Raw genomic sequence first — 23,618 nt, forward strand, 5'->3', positions numbered from 1 at the left:
CGAACGAACTTCAAACTGGAGGCGAGTTAGCGTAGCGAACGAGCTAATCTGAAGGCAAGTGAGCGCAGCGAACGAACTTCAACCAGGACGTGATTAAGCCATGTGAACGTGATCATCTTGAAAATTAAGAAGTTAAACGGGACAAAGCCCGCAGGTACAGCTATTTGTTTATATTACTGTTTTGTTTATTTTAGCTTAACTTAACCAATCAAATACTTTAATACTTTATGTGAACGTGATCATCTTGAAAATTAAGAAGTTAAACGGGACAAAGCCCGCAGGTACAGCTATTTGTTTATATTACTGTTTTGTTTATTTTAGCTTAACTTAACCAATCAAATACTTTAATACTTTTAATAGGTACTTTAATACTTTTCAATGAAATGGCGACCATACAAAGTAGGTATTTTAAGCCAAGTATGAATGGAGATGAGTGTAGAAAATAGTATTATTAATACTTATGAAGTCAAACGGGGCGAAGCCCGTGGGTAACAGCTAGTGTATCAAATAAAGTAAATGTTAACTGAAAGCTATGTTAAGATAAAATAAGAGTATTTTGTACTACCATTTGATAATTAAATATAGTTACACATATACAACATATTTTTGAAAACAAAAATCAACGTACAATTTAGTTATTGATGATTTTCTTTAGTTTAATTTAAGCATGGGTTTAGCAAAACACAATAACTTAATGTACAGTACCTAAATATTGTACATATAAAAAACAATGTGATGTGCAAGTTATGTTAAGTTAATCAAACACATGTTAAGCAGTTAGAATTTGTTTGAAGTAGCCTCCAAATTCACACAAAACATCTATACATTGTAATTTTCATACTGTTTCCATAAAAACATATCAATAACATTATTTTCATAACTTAGACGCTTTAAAAAATCCAAAGCAGAGCCAGAGTTGATACAGCAACGGTTATAGAATATTTTTTCCTATAATGATTGACATAGTTTTAGAATAAATAATCCATGATAAAAGGTTAGATTAAAATAAGCCTACCTCATTAGTTATGGAAAATATTATATTTAATTTCTTTGAATCAGCTGTCTGAAATTGTGAAATATGCAGTTTAGCAGTTCTTTTTGTTTACATTTAAATGTCAAAGCAAATGTAAACAAACATTGTTAGAGTTATCATCGCAGCCATGGAGACCAATCAATATTTACTTTTAAAATGTTCACCTCAGAACTTTTAAAGCCAAAGGGGCAAAGCCTACGGTCAGTATCGAAATGTGAATAGTCCTATAATGGTTCTTGGTATGATAGCTATATTTTTGTAAAATTTAAGCCCAGTTGGTTCAGTAGTTTTTGCACCTATTACTAATACACATGCAGACAGACACCATTAGATTTTTATATAATAGTATAGATTATTTCCTAGATTGGTCAATGTGACATTTATTGTATACATATTTTCATTATTATTGTTATTCAACCAACTTGTGATTATCAAAAATTTTAATTGTTTGGTCTTAAATCTTCCGAATTCCTATTTGTGGAAACAAAGCATCTTGGAAAGTTTGGCTAAAATAAGTTAAGCCATTTTGAGTGATTTGTGTTTTTGTTTTGTGTCTATGGAAGTTTGTATTGAAGCCGATCCCAACAAGCTTCGCTTCGCTCCTCTCTATTACAGTACTACAGACTGAATAAAATTTATTGCTAAAACTTTTATTGCTGAAATGGGGTAGAATATATGCATAAGATAGTCAGGTTTGCCCCTTTTACAACTAAAAATTATAATATTTCAGCTATTTTTTATTTGATCTTTTTGAACTTGGTATCGTTTGATAGATAATTAAAAATGCTAAAGGATAATTAAAATAATACTAATTAAAATAATAGATAATTAAAATTGTACTTGGAATATTTTCAAAAAACCAGCCAGTTTTGACTAATTTAAGCTTAAATGTTTTAATGGCCATCATTTTGAAATTGTAGGTTGAATCTAGATGAACTTTTTTTCTAACACGGGTCTTTTCTACCTTAACATGCATACCAAGTTTCATAAAAATCAGTAAAAAACATTAAAATATAAAAAAGTGTATGTCAAAAATACAAAATGGCGGATATTTTGGTAACGAAGCAATTTTAGAAAAAATTATTCTTCATTTTCTCTTTATTTTTACCCAAGGAATCACTAGGTAAAATATGTCCCCCACCTTTTTTGAACACCATGTTTAATTTATTGCTAAACTTCGTCGCAAATGTGATTAAAATAATCACACAATGAAAAATAAATGCTGTCCGCAGGCAGATGGATGCACGGGTAGTCGTAGGGAGTATGGTATCGGTGAACCACGCGAGTTGTGGAGGAGGAATGATAGACGAGAATTTGGCGTTGAGTTGAACTGCTGGTGCTGCAATTAATTGCAAGCCAGCGACCGCCGACCATGCCGGCGACTGGCGAGGCGAGCGCGAGACTGCGTGTTTCCTCGATTCTCCGCTAGAGGCAGGATGTGACGGGGCCCTACGCATCGCGCAGTGATACGTCTGGGTTTCCATTGTCTGTGGTAAGACTGTGAAATCATTTTCTGATGGGTGTTGGGGTACAAAAACGTTGTTCGGGACATCATAAAAAAGAGGGCAGAACTGTTGAAATTTGCAAGTTCAGCAGACTCAGCTTCTGCTTGGAAAAAATTTAAAAACTAAGAAATCGACTTACGATGACTTAGACAAAGCCATGCTCGATTTGTTTCCACAGCTAAGTGCTTTAGGGTAGCCCATAAACGTTGTAGTTTGTACTGAAAAGGTAAAATTCTTTTTTGAAGCTATGGGTATCAAAGGAAAGTTTGGGGCATTATCTGGTGGTTGGCTCTATCGTTTCAAGCAGAGACATGGCATCCGGGAGTTGGAAATTCAAGGCAAGGCTTTAGGTGGAGATAAATATGGTGCAACCCGTCGTCATCGGAAAATCTAAAAACCTGCAATAGTTTAAAGGAACGGAAGCAAAAAAACTTGCCAGTTAATTAATTTAATCCAGTAAAAGGCTGAATGAACCAGGCCATGTTCAAAGAATGGTTCAACAAAAAGATGGTACCACAAGTGCAGGACAAGTCAAAAGGGCTGACTGAACCCCCCCCCCCTTCCCAAACTTACACTCAAGACTGATGATGGCAACACCTTAGTTAAGTATTTACCACCAAATTTTAGCCGCTTTGATACAGCCAATGAACCAGGGGATAATTGCGAGCCTCAAAAGGCTGTAAAGAACCGCAGAGCTCAAAAGGTTTGGGGAGGAAGAAGACAATCTGAGGACATTTTTGACATTGACTCTACTTGAGGCTGTTTATGAGTCTTGTTTGGAGTGGGACATAGTAAAAAATCTTATCAGGTCGTGGGGAAAAATATTTCCAGACATCAGTGAAGATGAAGGCTTCCTCAGTTTTACTGACAACGACTGGATTCTGTCAGCCGCACAGATGGCCAAAATGAAAATGTCCCAGGAGGTGAAAATATCGATGAAGAAAATATTCAGGAATGATTTTGATGTGATAGTGAGTTGCCAGCATTTGAAATTGCGATTCACCAAGAGATTGTAAATTGTGCGAGAGGAGAGGAAGACGATGTCGAAGGAGGAGAGGGAGAAAGAGGAACCGTAGACTTTTCCCGCGCCACACACAATCATCCCAATTGTTTAATGGAATATTTGGAGGGACAAGGCAGCAGCATGATTTCTGACAAACTAGTATTGCGGAAGTTACACTCCAATATTGCTCAGAAAGAACACCAAAGCAAGAAGCAATGTTGGACTTCTTTTCTCCAGTCTGAATTACAATACTTAGTTAGACCATCTAATATGTTTTTCTGGGCTTTGGCGAAAAATTAAATAACTCTAAATTTGTAACTGTGTAAATAAATAAATAAATAAGGGGGTTTTTGTGCAAATCGTTTTGTATTCTCTTTCTCATTTGGATTAACCGTGGTTTTCAGTTATCCGTGCCCCCCTCTCCCCCCTGATTACCTGGTTAATCGAGGTTCCACTGTATTATAACGATAGCCATTAGCCATTCCAAGTCACCCAAAGAGTCAAGGTTATGCTATAATAACTGTATTTTAGACAAAAATCAAAAACTACATTGGTTTACAGTATTTTTACATTATTTTTATTTTTTGAAACTGTCACGGAGACTAAACGGCTTTAGAAACATACTTTGACACAGTTGAGCTCAAAGTATTTGTGTTAGCACTCAGAGTTTATGTTATTTGGCATCCCTTTGGTCTCCTTGGGGGGTATAGAATACTCGGAAAAGTTTGATTTTAATTTAAAAGCCTATAAACATCATTACATTATACTAGTTTTAACAGTTTTTACTCTTAAATTATGAACACCAGTCTCTTATTTGAACAATAGTCTATTTAACTCTTAGTAACACATACCTAGCGTAGACAGCCTTGTATTTGACTAGCTGAGGCAGGGGCCGAGACTGGGACGGCTTGCTGTCTCTGAATGGCCGTTCAACATTGTACACCTGTAAATCACAATGAATCATTAGCAGGTTAGAAAAGTTTTTATTTCACAATCATTTACCAAGTTATGTTTGGATGATGGAATTAAGCTAATTTGATTAAGTAAGTTGATTGATAGACATTAATAAATGATTCGTGGATGTGACAAATTGTGTGAAAACGGCCGTAGTGGAGTATCACTGCTGATTGCGAGGACGGTAAGGATTAAATATATCTTCTATAAGTATAAAAGAGGATGTTTGTATATATATATATATATACTACCTGTACCCGCGGGCTTTGCCCCGTTTAACTTCATAAGTATTTGCATGGCTCATTCACGTCCTGGTTGAAGTTCGTTCGCTACGCTCACTCACCTTTAGGTTGGAGCTCGTTCGCTGCGCTCACTTGCCTTCAGGTTAGCTCGTTCGCTACGCTAACTCGCCTCCAGGTTGAAGTTCGTTCGCTACGCTCACTCACCTTTTGGTTGGAAATTAGCTGTTGTCATAAATTAAAAAAAAAATAATAGTGCTGCACCCTGTTGGTAATCCTTGTAACTTTTATGCTATTGGACATCATAGGACAGAACCAACTTGTTTAATTGAAACAGCTGTTAAGATTCATTAATTCCTTTTAAATATGAAAAACCATAAGGTTAACATGGGGAACTACAGAGCCACTGGGGCGGAGCCCGATAGGATTTTTGGGATAATAATATGCTTTAATGTTAATCGGGAATGTGAGCTATCATCATGCCAAATTTCAGCCCAATCCGTCCAGTAGTTTATGCGTGATTGAGCAACACACACACACACAAACACACACACAAACTCACAAACTTTCAGATTTATAATATTAGTAAGATATATATATATTTGGCAGTGATAAACTCAGACACCGCTGAACCGATTGCCACGAAACTTGGTACATACGTGTAGAATTTCATGGAATAGGTTTATACACCATCAATTTCGTGATCCGTCCAATCGGCTCCGCCCCAGTGGCTCTGGAGTTTCCCATGTTAACCTTATGTTAACCAAAATAAACATACCGAGCCATAGCTCGGTCCCCAGGTACTATCAAAAAATTTTCAACCCTTAGGCCTATATATTTTTCAAAAAGGCCGAATAAAGACGGTATTGGAACCATTCAAAATTTACAGAGCCTCTAAAATTGACACAAACAACCTGTTAACATGATCAGTGCGGCATACCTTTAAACCGGCGCTCGCCAATGGCGGGGAGGCCTGGGCGAAGCCACAGAGCGCAACCGAATCGGCGAATGCAATTGGCATTAAAATATTTTAGTCAGACGAATAACAAAAGAGCAGCGGTGATTGTGCTGCATTACTCCGAGAGTGGACATAGTTCACTGAAACACTCAAAGGTAGCAGCACTGCCTGGATGCGTAGGGTCTTTGTAATGTGGCTCGAAGAGAGAAAATCCCCAAAACCGGAACAAAAGCATTGCCAGATGGGATTTTACGGGAAATTTTAGGACCAATCTACACCAGAATAAAGCTCACATTCTAAGTTTCAGGCTGGCAACGATTATAACGTTCCCCGGCAATAGCTGAGCTCATACTGAACTAATGTGGTGGGAGTGACGCGACTATATCAATTGAACGTGTTAATTGACAAAAACACCCTGCATTCCATCATTCTTTTCGAAACCATAATACAACTAAACAATAGAAGAAACAATGCTGCACTAGCCATGTTACCGAGACAAAGGTCAGATCACGACCAACTCCCATCTTCAGTCGAGTCTCAACACACGTCTGGCGTGCCTCCATATCCTGCCCGTGCACGTGAAGCAAAAAGTAAAAACAATGTTAAATAATGGTTGACCAGTGTTCATGTATTTTTGTATTGTGAACTTTCTACGCACCTCTTCAAGAAAGTTTAGTTATTATACGAAACCAACAATGGCGCTTGCACCGAAATGTACACAATCCACCAGGAATAACTTTGGACCACAAGGCGACAATTAGTGGTTTTAACCTTATTACCAAATTTTATTGTTGTTAATTTTACACTGTTTGTTGTTATTTTTGATAAATTATTTACACTGTTGTTATTGTTGTTAATTTATTACACTGTTGTTATTGTTGTTAATTTATTTACACTGTTGTTCTAGTCATATCAGTTGTCAATTTGTATTGCTGTTTTCTGCACTGTTGTTAATTTATATTTATAGGTACTGTCGTTATTTATATTGTTATCATTTTACACCTTATGTCATTTCACAACATATGCAAATCTCTATCTCACTATCATTGTAATCCCATCATCATGTCAGCTGCACTCATACATATTATGTTTTATTCTGCTTCTTGTTGCATGTATGTAATTTCTTATGTATCTTTTGTACAAAATGGTCGTTGACATTGAAATAAATAGTTACTTAGTTAAATAGTCAATTTAGTTACCACTAGCATTTACCTGCACTGCTCTGTCCTGCAGCCAAGTGACGATGTGCTGCACCTGCTTGCTGAGGAAGGGCCAACAGCTGGCGAGGAAGGTAAGGTCACGCGAGCTTATCACAATGCTGAGCCAGTGATAGAAGCCTCGGGCCTGGGCATCACGTACGCTGAATGAGATTGACAGGGCACAGTTGGGCGGTTCACAGAATACACAAGGGTTTACCTGCAAAAATCATATTCTGGTAAACCTCATAAACCATAAACCTTGAGGCGGTAGTTGATTGATTAGGCTATTGATGATTGATGACATCATACTTGAGTAGTCCATTAGTCCACACAATCAAGTAGTTCGTGCCCCCTTTTATGAGCCATGTTAGACCTAACTTACATTCACCCAATAGCTATAATTTTCACCCGTATCGGTACATTAACTAGTTTTAGTTTGCATGTTTAAATTGCTAACCATCATTTTGGATGATTTACTGGTGTTAAAACACATTGACTGGGACAGTGGCGTCGTCCTATAATCCAGCTACTAGAAGGTCACGAATTGTGGATATTTATAGGCATGCACTGTGGATGCAATACTCCCTGGTGTGGATTAACGTCCGCACTAGTGAGTACTACGATTATCCGCTGTCAGGGCCGGATTTCCCAATAGGCCCGGTAGGCCCGGGCCTATGGGCGCAAGGTCCCAGAGGGCGCATGACCGAGAGGATTTTTTTATATCTAAAAATGAAAATAAATAGTCTTAGTTGATAAAAAAAAAACTGCCTGTTTAAGCGTTATGATTCTGAGGTTCATAAGAAGAAATAATTGTTAGGAATTTTAAACTATTTTTCGGAACTACGCATCAATTTCGTTACAAAATTGGTAGCGAACACCGGTTATACGGGAGTAGGCTGTAGGGATGTTGACGTTGACGAGCGCCCTGCCCTAGCGGTACGCATCGTATTGCCACTGCACTGCCACTATGCTGGCTCAGGCTCGGTACTATCTGATCAGAGTGATTAGGGGGGCATGCGTGGTAGACATTGTTACCACCCTCACTTCACAAAACAAAAGTTATTAACTAATAAAAATATATAATACGGTGTGATGAATATCAAATCAACAATGAATTTACCTTTAAAATTTACGAAAAAATATTAATTTCAGTTTGCATTAGATTTTAGAAAAATGCAATACCCTTCAAAGCACCATTAATGCTGTAATTTTCTCCTCAGACCTAAGAATCGGTATTGTTGGCCGGAATATTGCTCTGTTTTGCTTTGGAAATATAACCTAGATCATTGAATAGTCAAAGCCTAGATGCAGTACAACCATAGGTTAAATGTAACTCACTCAAGTCGACTTCTTATGACATTGTTAATTCAAAATTTGTCAATGTCTAGTTTATGTTGGTGACACTTGATGTTAGTTATCACGTAATTTTGTTTCTATTATTTTTGGTTTAGTTCTATGATGTGGGTTTTAATTTATTTTAATATAAACAGGAGACGACCAATTTTTAATGATTAGATTGTTGTTTTTTTTTATAAACTAGGGTTAAATATAGATAAAACATACTCCTTAAATAAAAAGAATTGTTTTCAGCTAGGCTAATCCAAAACGATGACAAATCTACTAAAGGAGTATGTTTAATCTATGGTATCACGTACTGTATGGAGTTCATGTTTTTGACCCTGAATTGGAATCAATGGCCATGTTTTTTTTTGCATGAATGCTCGGTGAGTTGAGTTGTTTTGTTTCAGTTCAGTCCCACGGCGGCCACGGCCACAAACGTGAGCATTTAGTAAAGGCATAAATTTGTTAAAAGTGTTTAAGACGGCATTTTGTTAATGCTAAACAAGTCAATTCTTAAAAAAAACTTGCAATGCAACGATTCCGACGAAGAGTGATACTCAAGCAATTAACTTAAGCCTATAGTCGTGATATAGTTTTTAATAAAGGTTTGAAAGAAAGTAACTGGGACCAGACTAGGGGGCGGAAAATTGTTTTGGGCCTAGGGGCGCAAAAATGCTAAATCCGGCCCTGTCCGCTGTACTATCCTAATAGTTGGACCAATTTGTTAATACCAAGGCAAAAATGTGGTTTGGATTCCACTACAACCTATAACTGCCATTAAAAAACTTAGTTGCCATTAACTGTATGATTAATTAACAGCTGAGTCTAAGGAATATGTCAGCCTTAGTCACTAACAAGACTAAAAGATCGCGCCACTCATCCTAAACTCATCACCATTCATACTTGGCTTAAAATACCTACTTTGTATGGTCGCCATTCCAATGAAAAGTAATAAAGTTCTGTATCTGTGGCTTTTCATTTTGATTCTTTTCATTATTATAACCACCTAGTTGCAAATTGTAACCTAAATGGGATTTAAAAATGAGTGTAAAATGAAATAAGACAACTTGTGTAGCTTTACTGAGCTTTAAGCTCAGCTTTTTCATTAGCCAGGAACATTTATTAAAAGCCCAATGATCAAGGACAGTTTGTTCCAGTTTGGAACCATCAAAAAGCTACTAACCTTTGTAAATTGTAATGGTACAAATATTACAAGAGAAAACTAGTGTTCATACGATTTCAAATGGCCCACGCGGGGTCATTAGTTCTCCGAGCAGCTACGCACTGCGCTAGTGTCGCGACCCTTATAAAAGCTGTGCAGGACAGGGGACAGTCAGTCGAACGCTGAGCGAATAGCTAGCTACATCTCTCCCTGGTAAGTGGAGTGGAGTGCATCGCCAAACCATAGAGCGAGGGCAGAATAGCCCGGTAATTGAACCAGTGGTGGAATAACTCTGGTAGATTCGAACACTAGGTGTTAGGCCAAGGACAGAATAGCTCTTGGATCCGTATACATCGCGAAACCATAGGTCGAGGGTGGAACAGCCCGGAAAATGAATCAGGGCAAAATAGCCCGTGGACCCGCGATTTAATTGATTCGGTTTTTTTAAGGGTCATTGGTTTTAATTCTAAAAGTGAAACACGGTATCCATTAAGTAAAAATTTGTTTTATTTTCGAAGTAAACAATTTCAGTTAGTTACGACCAGTAAGTTATTTCACTCACGGAATTTACACCAATTATTCTAATTTTTTTTATTAAAGCTTAACCCGGGCAGTGATGAATGTGTCATTTACTGAAGGCTGGTGCTTAATAACCATATCTGAGCCATTTAAACTAAATACTATTAGTATTACTACTTACTCTGGACTTACTCAATTAGATTAGCTATCCGAGGCGGACAGTACAATCTTGTCCCAGGACGTAATTGCACCGTCACACCTTTCTTAGGATCGAACAGGTAAACCATGTTCAGCTAGATTACTAAGTGATGGATGTTATTGTTTGTTTAGTCAGATTTCAGTCTAATACAGTTTCTTTAGAAAATACCATTGTTTTGTTTTATTTTTAAGCATGCTGCATCGACAAAGATCGTTGTTCTTCCTGCAAATACTACAACTTTTTGAAAATAATGTTTTCTTGTTAAAAGAAATAAATTCATTTGTTGTTTGTTGATGTGCTTTGATGAAATGGTTAATGTTTCAAAATACTGGAAAAGAGGTGTATCCGCTTGACTGTCTTTACTCTCTAACAATACTCCTGGATTAATTGTCAACCTTACTTCTATTTGATCTCCCTTAAATGCAAGTGCATAATTTTTCGGTAGGTATGGTTAGATTTGTTCTCAACACAAAACCGAGAAAATCCAACAAATAGCTTTAAGAAATTAAACTACTGAAGAAATAGAAATTCGGACTCATTACTTCTTAGTGAAAAATCAACCTATTTAGGCCTATGGGGATTTATTTCAGACAGATTTAGTAGCTGGAAGTGCTGGAATGGTTAATTAAGGAATGGTTATAAATATTGGCCTTGCCTACTGATTACACCCTTTCAAAGTATAATTCACAGCAATTTAAACAGGACGTCTCCTCAACTAGTCCTGGGCCTAGTTGGGAAAACTAGTAAGTTGTTATTCTACTCCATAGAATAACAATGTTTCTACCAACATAGGCTATAGCAGAGCTCACCTCACAGCTGAGGCTCCGGACACACACATGACTGAGCCACGACACCAGAGACTGACGCTGAGCTGGTAGTCTACAACTGACATATCGAGTGCCAGTCATTCTGTCTGTACTGATGTACCTCTCACCCATGCAGCATGCCTAAATAGATAAATTAGGTTAACTTAAGATAAAAGGCATTTAACTATTTAGGCTAAGTTACTTTCTTTTTTCTGAAAGTTAGGCTAATCTAATAAATATTACTGAACACACTTACAACAGATAAATAATTAATAGAGTGGACAGAATGTGAAGCAAGCAAATATTGGTAAAGGTATTAGACCTACTCTAGAAACTGATATGTTTCCATATCTTTGGGCACTCAAAACATTTTATATTTCTGCCACTAACTTTTAAGTCTAGCTTAGTCTAACATTTGGCTACACGTATGGTAGGTACTGTAAATCAGTAGGCCTATTAAGGGTTTACTATTATCAAATATATATGGATCACTATTAATTAAAAGGATTACAGGGTCAGCGTTACTTTACTCGCTCGTGCTAACAGTTCAGACACCGTTACAAAAATAATATGATTTTAAGTTTCACACTACAGAAGTCTCCCTCTTATCCCGACACATTTTAACCGGACATTGGTTTAACTGGACTACACTCGGCGAAAATGACATCTCCCTACCTCCACCCTCCTCCCATCTACACTGCTCATGCTAGGCTATGTGTCAGCTGAGATGTCATAAGCTGTAATATATCATTCTTCTGTATTATTATTATTTACCCCATTAAGTTAAATAACGCCCACCTCTACTCAACGACTAGCCTAGTCCAAAAGCCATGGACAACTAGCATGCCCTTAGTTTCTGTTATAGACACTAACATAGTAACTTAACTTAGATTCAAATGTAACGTTTCTTTTTTGGCTCAGTGGGTTCTGGGGGGTGCGATAGTCGCACAGCGATTATCGCTCTATACTACTATCGCTGTTACGGCGGCCGTTTAGCTTAGAGCGATTGATTTTCGGTCTGGCGCGATTTTTCATAGTTAGTTGAATACCAGCACTCACAATGGTTAAGTCATGAGTGCATGTTGTAACTTTTTAAAGTATCTCCTCAGTGAGGAGTTAGAAGACGAGGCTTTACTTGACCCTAGTGGAAGTATCAGTGGACAATCGATAGAAAATACATAGTGATACATAGGATTTGGGACGGATATGTATCACTAGACGTCACTAGATAGGATATAAATAGAAAACTGTAGTGATATCAATTAAAAAAATATATTTATGGCCTATCAATAAAAAAATAGTTAGTGATCAATAATACTACATGAATGTCGGAAAATAAAACCTGGAGTCTAAATAAAAATATTTATTCATACAAAAACTGATACAGTAAGAACTTAACAGTTTAACACCCACAACTAAAAAACACATATAGTTAACTTGGAACAGGCAAGCATTTTATATTTCAATTCGAATAGATATTTTTACTAGCCTACATGTAACACAACCATTTGAGCAATGACAATGCAAAGTTTGCTGGAAATAAAGAGTCGCCTGTTTCTCCTACAATTTAATGTAATAAATTAAATGAATGTGTAAGGAAATATAACCAAAACAGTACAATCGTAACAGCACATGAATAGAAAAATTAACGTGAACAAAAAAGTAAATTATGGCTATTTTAACCCATATTAATGTGCCTACTGAGTGAACTGGACTGTTTTGAGGTTCTGCGCATGTGTCGCTGCGAATCAGTCGTGGCCCGATTATCGCAAGCAGTGGTCCGCGACTGTAGCTAGCGACTCTTGCGACAGTCGCTCTAAGCCAAACAGGACAACGTAAACTCCGTTAGAACAGTGCCCAACTACTATCGCTGCAATCGCTCCAAGCAAAATAGGACTTCTGCATCTGATGAGCAGAAGTCAATTTACTATAAAGAAGTAGGTAACTTACCTGACACGATGTTTCATTTGAATTTACAAGTTCCTCGTCCTGACTTGAGGAATAACAAGTCTGAAGGACACTGGGTCCATGTTGGTCGCAGAAGTGGCACAAAGATATTACAAAACTCATAATGTATCCTAAAACAAATAGGAATAGGCCTAGCCTAATTATTGGCATTAAATAAAATCTTAACACCCTTTACACTAAAAACACCAACTTACCCTCTACTTAAATTTAACCCTCAAATTGTAGATGTTTGTTACCAGCTTTAATTACACATTTTATGTTAAGGCCCAGACAAAATTACTAAAATAAAAAAGTCTGTGACCATATAACGGCTTGGGGGATAGAAGGAATGCCGATTAGAGAGCTATTAGTTGTGATTTGCAAAATTTAATGGGAAGAATGTCGAGTTGGCTTGCATTTATGTTAAGGCCCAGATGCCTAAACAAAAAAGTCCGTGACCATACATGTAATGGGGGCAGAATTATCAGATTTTTCAGCTGACGGCGTAGCCTAGCATAAACATAATATTCGGGTACAGTTTCTTAACTGGGCTATGCTTACTTAATATCGATTGAAACTATAGAATTGAAAATATTGATTAATAATCAATATTTTTAACTATATCAATTATAAAATGAAACTGTAATAACCTAACCTATTTAACCAAACTTGCTGATAGCTAAAAAATCTAATTAAGGTTCACTCATTGAATCGATAGTTTCAATCGATATTGGCATAACTTAGCCCAGTTGGGAAACTGTACCCTTATATTCATCAACTGAGGTTAGGAATCAGCCTAGGCATATGACTAAGGCCCTGTACACATGAGGGCGGCAGCCGCCGCGGTTGCTATTTCGCGGGAACCGCGGCGGTTGAAAGTTCAAAGGAGCAAATGGGACCGTTCACATGCAACCGCCCACTTCCAATCAACCGCAACGAACCGCGGCGGTCGTAGATTTCCCTTCGACCGCCGCGGCTCCCGTGCGGTTGAAGTTACTAGAGTTGGAATGAGAGCGTACACATGAGGGCGGTAGCCGCCGCGGTTGACTGCAGTTGCTACTATAGGATCACAGACATGTGCGCGCTTGCCCTGTGGACATCACTCTCTCTCTCTCTCTCTGTGTGTTGGTGAAGTGTGTAGCTGTGGCTGGAGTTGATGTAGTGCTCGTAGTGTAAGTTAACAATGGCCATGCGTGCTGCTGTGGAACCAGAAAAACTTTGACACTGAACTGTCCATTAAAGAAGTACAAAAAGAAGATACGTTTAGGACATAAACTTAAAAAAGAATGCGTGGCAAGAGTTATTTGAGTTTTTTGCTGAAAAGAATTGTCAAGCGTTACGCGTTTAAAAGAAAAATAATTGGGTAAATACAGTACTGGCTGTCGAGCGACGGTCAATTCACACTGCAACTGCAGCGTAACCGCGGCTCCAACCGCTGCCATGTGTACGCTCCTAGGCGGCCACCGCTGCGGCCACCGCGGCGGCTGCCGCCCTCATGTGTACAGGGCCTTAGGCCAATCTTAACAAAACACAAACTAACTTAAGATAAGTTAGTTAGATAAGGTAGCCTATTTCGTTAATCAACTGATTTCTTAACAGTAAGTTACCTATTCAGTTAATCATGGTTTCAAATTTCTTCTAATAATATGCTGCTAATAATAATAAACTGCTTGATAATTAAATAAATACCTTCGTGCACAAAATAAGAACTTCTTTCAAGGCCATGCAGGATGCCTGCAAATAAATGTAGCCTACTTTACTTATGGGGCAAGTTGAAGTTACTAGTTACTTGTTACTCTAACCCTAACCTAAAATCCCTTTAGAAACGTAAATACTACTACACTACAGCCAACAAAAATAAAAATGAAGTAGAAGACCTCAAGAATTCACGAAAATTCGTTGTGTTCTAGATTTTTTTATTTGATGTCAAAAACAATAACACTTCGTTTCGTAACGATTTTGAATAGTTTAACTTATATCTAGGCCTATATCAAAATCTCATGATGGTTTTGTTTTTGACATTAGAACATTGACTGACAATGAGAACCTGCAACGCAACTGACAGACAGATTAGAGAAGAACAAAAAGAAACAATGTACTTATTTTTTTCAGCAACTTTAATGGCTGTGCCAGGAGGTCTCTCCATGAAGCTCTACTGCATTTATAAGAAAGTAAGTAAGTAAGTAGTATAAGTAAGAAGTGATTTTAATCATATAATGTTATGTAAGAGTATGTTTTTCACCTAAGATCAACATTGCCTCATTACTTTTCATAGACAGAGTGTTCTCACCTAAGAGCGATTGAATATATATTCTCTTATATATTGCTTATATTGCCTTAATGATCAGTTTAAAAATTAATTTTAAGGAACTTTTCTGTCCTGTAAGTGTAGTTTATTGGTGTTTAATATTCTTTTTTACAATATTTCACCTAAATACATGGTTTAAAACATAAAATCTGCTTGTAAACGACTGTTTGTCCCCTGGTTTGTATTACACAAAAGTAAAGCGAGCTTACAGTGACATATTATAGCTCAAAAGGGAGCTATATGCAGAGTTGGATTTGGTCGATTTGGATATACGATACACGCTGTGCAGTTGGGTTTCTGACCGACTGAGTGACTACTTGACTTTGCGTCATTTATGCTGGAGGAACATATGAAATGCTTAATCCAACTGAGCTTCTTAGCCTACGTGAGGTGAGGTCAAGTCTAGTAACGACCTGGGTGACCGAACTGAATGATCAGGCCAGGCCTTAGTCCAACATCCTATCCTTAAACAATGTACTAACCTAGAACTGAGACTGGAAAATCAGCCGCTATGTTCTTAAATTGATTGTCACAGTACAAATATATAATTCCAGCAGATGCGGAGGATTTCTGTCAAACGCTGTGATCGTCTTGCCGTTACTATAAGTGGAGAGGAATGTGCTTTTAGTGGGTCGTCTGGCTGGATGGTTAGTGTGAGTCCCACACACACTACCCCCAAGGACCGAAGGGCGAGCGTAAATGAACTTTACACCTCCATTCAAAAATGTTTAATAATAGGAAAAGACTGGTCCTATTATTTTTATTTTTGTGTTGCGCTGTCAAAACAATTTTTATAATCCGCTCTTCTTCATAGACAGGAATAATAAATTGTATTTGATCTTTGATTATGTGTCCATGTTGAAGGAACTACTGTGATTGACAGTTGAAACATTCAAATTGAGACCACGAGGCAGACGTGACTTCCTTGGTCGTGCATGCACTGCAGATAAATACAATTTTGCTTTTAGATTCTCAGTGCTCTAGTCTAAATAGGCACTAAAGGCACTTTGGTCATCAACGCCCCTCTCCTACTATTTATTTCAGTCAGTAAATTTTTACATCTAAAATTGTGTGCTGTACGCCTGTCTACATTACTGGAAACAGAGCCGCAAATAAAACTCCAGCATTGACTTCTGGATACTGAATTATTCTTTCACGAATAAAGTAAAATAATTAGAGTCAAATACCTATAAATCGTTTTGGGAAAGTGGTAGGTTATATGAAATTTGTTTAGCCAAGCCTGCTGAAAAGCAAGCAAGAAGCTGATGATGGAGTAGAGCATTCTATGAAATAAGATAAATGCTAACTCTTTAGCTTCTCTGTAGAGAGATAAAGTGAATTGGATTAAGTTAGTAGATGCACACCCCTTTTCTTAGTGAATGTATAAGAAACGAAACCCCTATTTTGGTTTGATGAAAACTATTAGGTCGTTCAGTGGTAGAAATTACCTACTCGAGCAAATATAATGTAATGTCACAGACTAGGTAGCCGAATGTTTTATCTATGGTAATGCACGGACTTGTATGTATTTTTACCCATGCTGTAAATAAAACATGTGTGTGATAATTGTGTAGCAGTCTTACAGTTTTTTTTTATTTTACGTTTAAATATCGTTGTTATTTCGTCACCCCATAATGCAAAATGTTAGTTTTTTAAAGGTTGAATTTATTTCTGTGCTTATTTTGAGCCCATTTTAACTTTAAAAAAAGGGATTCTGCACATATAGGCCTACAAGAAAATATGTCTCTAACAGTATGCGTATATTTTCCCTGCGATGCACACGAGCTGAGAAAAAAGGTTTTTTTAAGAAACATGCTTGCCTATTACTATAATATAGATTATCGTATTTATTTCAATGTATAAACATGCTTTTGAACATGTTCTTATTTTCAGTAATACCAATGAACACAAAATAGTACTAACGTTGTTATTGTGTTTCAAGTGGATTGTTAATATTGCATAGGTAATAATAAGAATAAGAATATTTTATTGCCATTGACCATGTAGGCCTACAGAAGGAATAGACATTTTCAAGGTACATAAGAATAACAACACATTATTATATTTCATAATAAGAGTATAGAGAGTCATTAATTTGATTTGAGACCATGTTTTTGAAGTGCGAGAGCGAGATGTATCGAGCACTTTAAATGGTAGAGAATATGTATAAACCTACTTTCACTCGTGTTACTTTTCGTTACACCACAAAGAATAATTATTTTCTTCATTACAAAACTCATAGAATTTTTTAGGTTATGCATTCAATTTAAAGTTAATATTTATTTTAGTTGTTAAAAATTGAAACAGATCATAAAACAATAACAAATAGGTATTTGAAGTTGTTGACAGTGGAAAAATTTTAGTTGTAAACAATGTTACTTTTGGTAGCAAACAATAGATAGCTGCTGTTGAAAATATGACGTTTCGCAGGTTGTAAACACATACGGTAACGAAAACAGCTTAACTCATAGCAGTATAGTGAAAATATAGTTATTTGTGTAACTAGTGGTGAAAGTGGCACTTTGCTGCACACGAGAGCAATGTTTACGCACGAGCCGCAGGCGAGTGTGGAATGATCTCGAGTGCAGCAAAGGCCTTTTTCACTCGTGTTACACATTATATTTTTCCTACAGTCACTATAAAGCATATAAATAATTAGTCTTTCAAACACTATACAACACGTTTTTAGGTTCAGCTGGCAACACAAATGGTGCCCTAGAGAAAGTAGTACCCGCGGTCCGTATCACTCCGCGATTTTTCCTCGGTAAGAAATGTGCTCCCCGTTTTGAGAATATAGTTCCGTATGTTTTTGTAATTTGAAGTGGTTTCCGCGCCTAAAAAAATGCTTTAAAGGTATTTTCTTGTTTATTAAGATCGTAGGAATGTTTTAAAAACGTTTCAAAGAAAAGTCCAGAAAGTTCAGAAATTATAAAATACCGAAACTATAAACACGAAATGACAGGTTAAATCGTAGTTATAATAGTCAATCAGCTGCTCATAGTATTATTATCTTTAAGTGTTGCCAACCTATTTCCAAGCGTACACGGATTACGTGCATAATAGAACCACGCTGATTTGTGTTGTTTCGTTGGAATCCTGATGTGCGGCAAAGTATAAACCGTACGACAAAGTATAAACCGTACGGCAAAGTATAAATATGCAGCAATTAGCAGCTTTCTGTACTATAAACAGTACAAGGAAGCCAACTTTGTCGGGTGACTGTAGGAAAAATATATTGTAATGAGTTTACAAGCTGGCGGAAAGTCTGGACTCCGCTATTTTGTATTTTTCCATAAAACATTTATCTTTGAATTGTTCCAACCAATATTTATGAAAATTGGAATGTATTTTTAGGCAGAAGTGACCCATGTGGTAAAAAATATCTTGATCCAAATCAAAATTTAAAATTACGAAAATTGGCTGATACCTTTTTTAAACAACCTCCATACAAAATTTTAATTTAGATTTTAATTAAATTTTAAATTAGACAAACATTTTTTCTACCCACTTTTACCACAACATTTTTACTTAGTTTCATAAAGGTCGGTTGTAACAGTCCAAAGATAAAAATGTGTACTGTATGTAAAAATACAAAGTGGTGGATATCTGATTTACAAAGTGATTTTTACCAGTTTTATTCTTGTTCTTCTCTTTATTTTGTCCCAATAAATCACTATGTAAATTATGTCTCTACCTTTTGTGAACACCCTGTATACACTGACCACTGTTTCTACTGGAGCACAATATTCTGCTTCCAAATACCTACACCAGAAATAATCACAATATAAACCCTTTCATATCACAAAATAAAGTGATGTATTAGCCTTAGTACAGTTTTATAGAAACCTCCTTAATTACCACTCGGTGATCAAACGATCAACGGCCTCCAAAACTCTTCCCTTGAGACTTGTTATAGTAACATCAGTAGGGCAATGCACAATTATTGTGTGAATGCATAAATTTTGGTACGAAATTCATCATTCAAACAATAAGTTATCCTACGATTAATGGGAGAACATGTTGTTGTGAGCTAGGAGCTAGCTAGGAATATCTTGCATGAGGATCGAGTTGTGCGTATAAATAGTGATCTCATACAAATATTTAGTACTTTAGATACAGTAACGCATATGTTATGAAAACTTCTAACTGTAATAACTTAGATCACCGTTTTCTTTAAAAGCGTTATAAAATCCCCCCCCTTTAAATACACCAGTGATAAACAAATAGGTATGTAAAGTACAGCGCGTAACAATATGGCCACCAGTTTTCAACAATTTTTGTCGATTTTCTATAAATTTTGCAATATTCGATTTCGAAACAAAATCTGCCCCAGACACACCCTTAGGCAACTCCAATAACTTCCCCACTTCCTGCCTGACCCTCCTTGACCTTCGTCCAGAGTCTGGAGACCAAATGACTCACGATTGTTGTGTCGCCAGTTTATTGAGGTCAATTCCATTTTACAGTCCGCGAATAGAAGCAATAACCGACGAACGTGCTGCTGCTTGCGTTGACTGCCGGTACTACGCACGTACCGTCACGCCAATTTGTGCCACAAAGGTAAATATCCGCTCAAGTAGCTGCGATTGCGACGCTGCGTTGGCGTATTTAGAATGCCTGTAGTCCTCACTCCTCCCTCAGCTGTAGTTATCTTACTGAAGAAATATATAATATCCAGAGAGTAAATATTAATATTTGGTGCTCTCTGGTAACATCCTATCAGCTCCTCAGATTTCGTTTGCAGTTTTGTAGTCTGACAAACCACCACGCCTCATCTGATTTTGACATTGACTTTTCCAAAAACATTTTTTAACTTAATCCTGACGATATTTACTGGCTCCAAAAATTCTTGTGTAGAGGGAACGTCAGGAGTAGAAGGGACGAGCCTTTCTCGGAATCAACTGACTTTGCTCAATCGCTTTCGCACTGGGATTATTAGATGGAGATTGGAATTTGGCAAGACTTATGCTGAGTAAAAAAATTATGAATCGCATAGTCAGTCATTATCCTTTGCTGACACTTTCAGGAGAATCGAAAAGACTCAATGGAATTAACGAACAAATCAGCGAGTTTTTAAGCATCACGAAGGGAAGCTTCCCGGATGCTATTAGCATTATAGCAGCTGAGAATTCCATTTGCTTGGACACCATGGTATGGAAACTAAATACTAGAAAAGGCCTATTACTTGCTCTCATAAACCCAAATTTATATAGAGTAAGATACTGTTACTGTTAGATACTGTTCAATGAAATGGCGACCATACGTAGTAGGTATTTTAAGCCAAGTATGAATGGGGATGAGTGTAGGATGAGTGGTGCGATCTTGTAGTCTTGTTAGTGTCTAAGACCGACATTCCTTAGACACAGCTGTTAATTAAAAGCCCATACAGCTAATGGCAACTAAGGGACCTACAGCTTATAGTGGAATCCGAACCACATTTTTCCTTGGTATATACGAATTGGTCTAATTATCAGGATAGTACTGCGGATAGTCGTACAGTACTCGCAGCTAGTCTGGGCGCACGGCCGCGCTAGGGCGGGGGGTGTAGAGGGGAGTGTTTATTGCTCATTTCCAAAAACATCTGGCCCACACGGCTCTCTGCTCTGGGGTTGTTCAGCGAGGCCGTGGGGGTGAGTGAGCCGTTACTCTCAGCACGGCTAGTACACAAGGGTCCGCGCGCCCAGACTAGCTGCGAGTACTGTAGTACTCACTCGTGCGGACGTTAATCCACACCAGGGAGTATCGCATCCACAGTGCATGCCTATAAATATCCACAATTCGTAACCTCCTAGTAGCTGGATTACAGGACGACACCACCCGTATCATCTGCATTGTTTTAAGAGTACGGTTTGGTAAATAAGGAAAATGCTAAGGGGATGAAATCACAGAAAACATACTACTGTTTTCTGTGATGAAATGCAAATAGCAATTTGAAGTAAATTAGTGCTAGTTTGTTATAACTAAATGTAACTTAATGTAGGCTATTATCTATATCTATACTATTATATAAAAATCTAATGGTGTCTGTCTGTATGTGTGTTACTAATGGGTGCAAAAACTACTGAACCAACTGGGCTTAAATTTTACAAAAATGTAGCTACCATACCAAGGACCATTATAGGACTATTCACATTTCGATACTGACCGTAGGCTTTGCCCTTTTGGCTTTAAAAGTTGTGAGGTGAACATTTTAAAAGTAAATATTGATTGGTCTCCATGGCTGCAATGAGAACACTAACAATGTTTGTTTACATTTGCTTTGGCATTTAAACGTAAATAAGAAGAACTGCTAAACTGCATATTCACAATTTCAGACAGCTGATACAAAGAAATTAAATACAATATTAACTATGAGGTAGGTTTATTTTAATCTAACCTTTTATCATGGATTATTTATCTAAAAATATGTCAATGATTATAGAAAAAAAAGATTCTATAATTAACCGTTGCTGTGTCATCTACGGCTCTGCTTTGGATTTTTTAAAGCATCTAAGTTTTGAAAATAATGTTATTGATATGTTTTCATGGAAACAGTATGAAAATTACAATGTATAGATGTTTTGTATGAATTTGGAGGCTTCTTTAAATAAATTCTAACTGCTTAACATGTGTTAGACTAACTTAACATAACTTGCAAATCACATTGTTTTTTATATGTATATTTAGGTAAATTAAGTTATTGTGTTTTGCTAAACCTATGCTTAAATTTAACTAAAGAATATCATCAATAACTAAATTGTACGTCGTTGATTTTTGTTTTCTAAAATCTGTTGTACATGTGTAACTATATTTAATTATCAAATGGTAATAAAAAATACTCTTATTTTATCCTAACATAAATTTTAGTTCACATTTACTTTATTTGATACATTTGTTATTTGTGTTTTGCCACACCACTGATTAAATTAAACCAAGGAAAATATCATATAACTAAGTAGTGCACAGTTTATTTTGTGTCTAAATCAATGAAATATATGTTCCTATGTTTACTTAATGGTAAGTGTGAAAATGTAAAGGCAATGCACGATGGAACTGTTTAAAAGAACTGGTTTGTACATTAAGTTGTTTGTTGATATTTTTGTAGAATAGAATCAGAGATGCAATAAAACATACTGTATTTGCTATTACATTTTTTAAGTTATTGATGCTTTGATAATCATATTAGTTTTCCTACAGTTACCTAACAATGTACATGTTCTCAGGTTCTCTCACTGATTTGAGAAAGCAAAGTGGCCAATTCGCTCATCAGTGAGACAATGTTAACATTGTCTCACTCTAATTACTTTGTCTCACTCCAGATTTGCAACGTGAAGGCACGAAATAGTGCGCGCGTAACATGCAGGCAACGTCGTATGCGCGCGAAATACGTTGGCAGCACTGGCTGTCAGCTGGTCAGCTGTTGTACTGTTGTATTTGTCACTTCACATTAAATGTTATATTGAAAGTTCACTTCTATGTAAAAATAGGTTATGTTTCTTCACCAATTTATTTGTTTTATGGTAACTGTAGGAAAAGTATAATGTGCAACTCGAGTTCAAAGTACAATTGCCTCACTCGAGAAACCATTCCTCACTCGCCTACGGCTCGTGAGTAAGGATTTCTCTCGAGTGAGTCAATTGCTCACTTTTCTCACTAGTTGCACAAATAACTATTTGTCAGCTGTCTTTAATGCTAAATTATTTGTTTACAATTTTTATAGTACCTACAGATATAGTTTCTTTAATATTTAAAAAGACTGTATTGATAACAGCAATATTCCTAAAGTTTATAACAGCTGACTTAGTTTTGCTAGAAGAAACTGAAGATGGAAGGATTTGTGATTTAATATAAAAAAGAGTGATATTTAAAAAAATGTTCATTTAAATTTAATACAGTAATTAGTATTTTTTCAACTTCAAAATTGAAATTTAAAATGTCAATAATAAATTAAAAGATATGCAATTAAGGGAGATGAAGGTAAATCATGTATGTCAAAGTTTTATTCGAAGATTTTGTCAGTTTTTCTCATATCAGCCTACACAAGATTTAAAATTAATCAAAACCAAAATGGTGGTATCCACTACTTACCAGATTTAAAAGTCATAACTTTAACTTTTCTATTAAGGCTATAAAAGTTGAATTTTGTTTCTAAAAGCGTTGGCGGATGTGTAACTCTATTATATGTAACAGATGTAAGGATTAAAATGTTTCTATTTTGTGTCCTCTTCCCGTTGCAAAGCACGGGTACAACAGCTAGTTAATTGCTAAAATGACAATACAGTACAACATTTCTTTTAAATTGTTACATTAATCTTAAATATGACTACATTAGATTATTTATCCAACAAATTAAATGTATTAAATGTTATGTTCTTTTTGTGACCAAATTTAAGTTAAAAGTGTAAAGAAGCATTATAACACAGACAATATAATTATATACCATTCAAAATTTGTTTTCCGAAAGGA

The 23,618-nt window shown here is 36.5% G+C and overlaps 1 protein-coding gene across 1 annotated transcript in view; it reads right to left on the reverse strand.

Moving 5' to 3' along the window:
• The window catches only part of LOC129003627 (folliculin-like), a 31,249-nt gene extending 16,447 nt beyond the window's left edge, over positions 1–14,802 (reverse strand). The window contains exons 1-5 of the mRNA XM_054431925.1: positions 14,743–14,802; positions 12,869–12,996; positions 10,922–11,059; positions 6,905–7,108; positions 4,393–4,484 (exon numbers count right to left, since the gene is read on the reverse strand). Coding sequence (XP_054287900.1) covers positions 4,393–4,484; positions 6,905–7,108; positions 10,922–11,059; positions 12,869–12,988 — 554 coding nt within the window. The 5' untranslated portion in view covers positions 12,989–12,996; positions 14,743–14,802. The remainder of the gene's footprint in view (positions 1–4,392; positions 4,485–6,904; positions 7,109–10,921; positions 11,060–12,868; positions 12,997–14,742) is intronic.
• Between the last annotated feature and the right edge of the window lie 8,816 nt (positions 14,803–23,618).

This window comes from Macrosteles quadrilineatus, unplaced genomic scaffold (assembly GCF_028750875.1).
Source record: "Macrosteles quadrilineatus isolate MER2022 unplaced genomic scaffold, UCM_ALF_1.0 Scaffold_9__3_contigs__length_116548681, whole genome shotgun sequence".
Taxonomy (NCBI): domain Eukaryota; kingdom Metazoa; phylum Arthropoda; class Insecta; order Hemiptera; family Cicadellidae; genus Macrosteles; species Macrosteles quadrilineatus.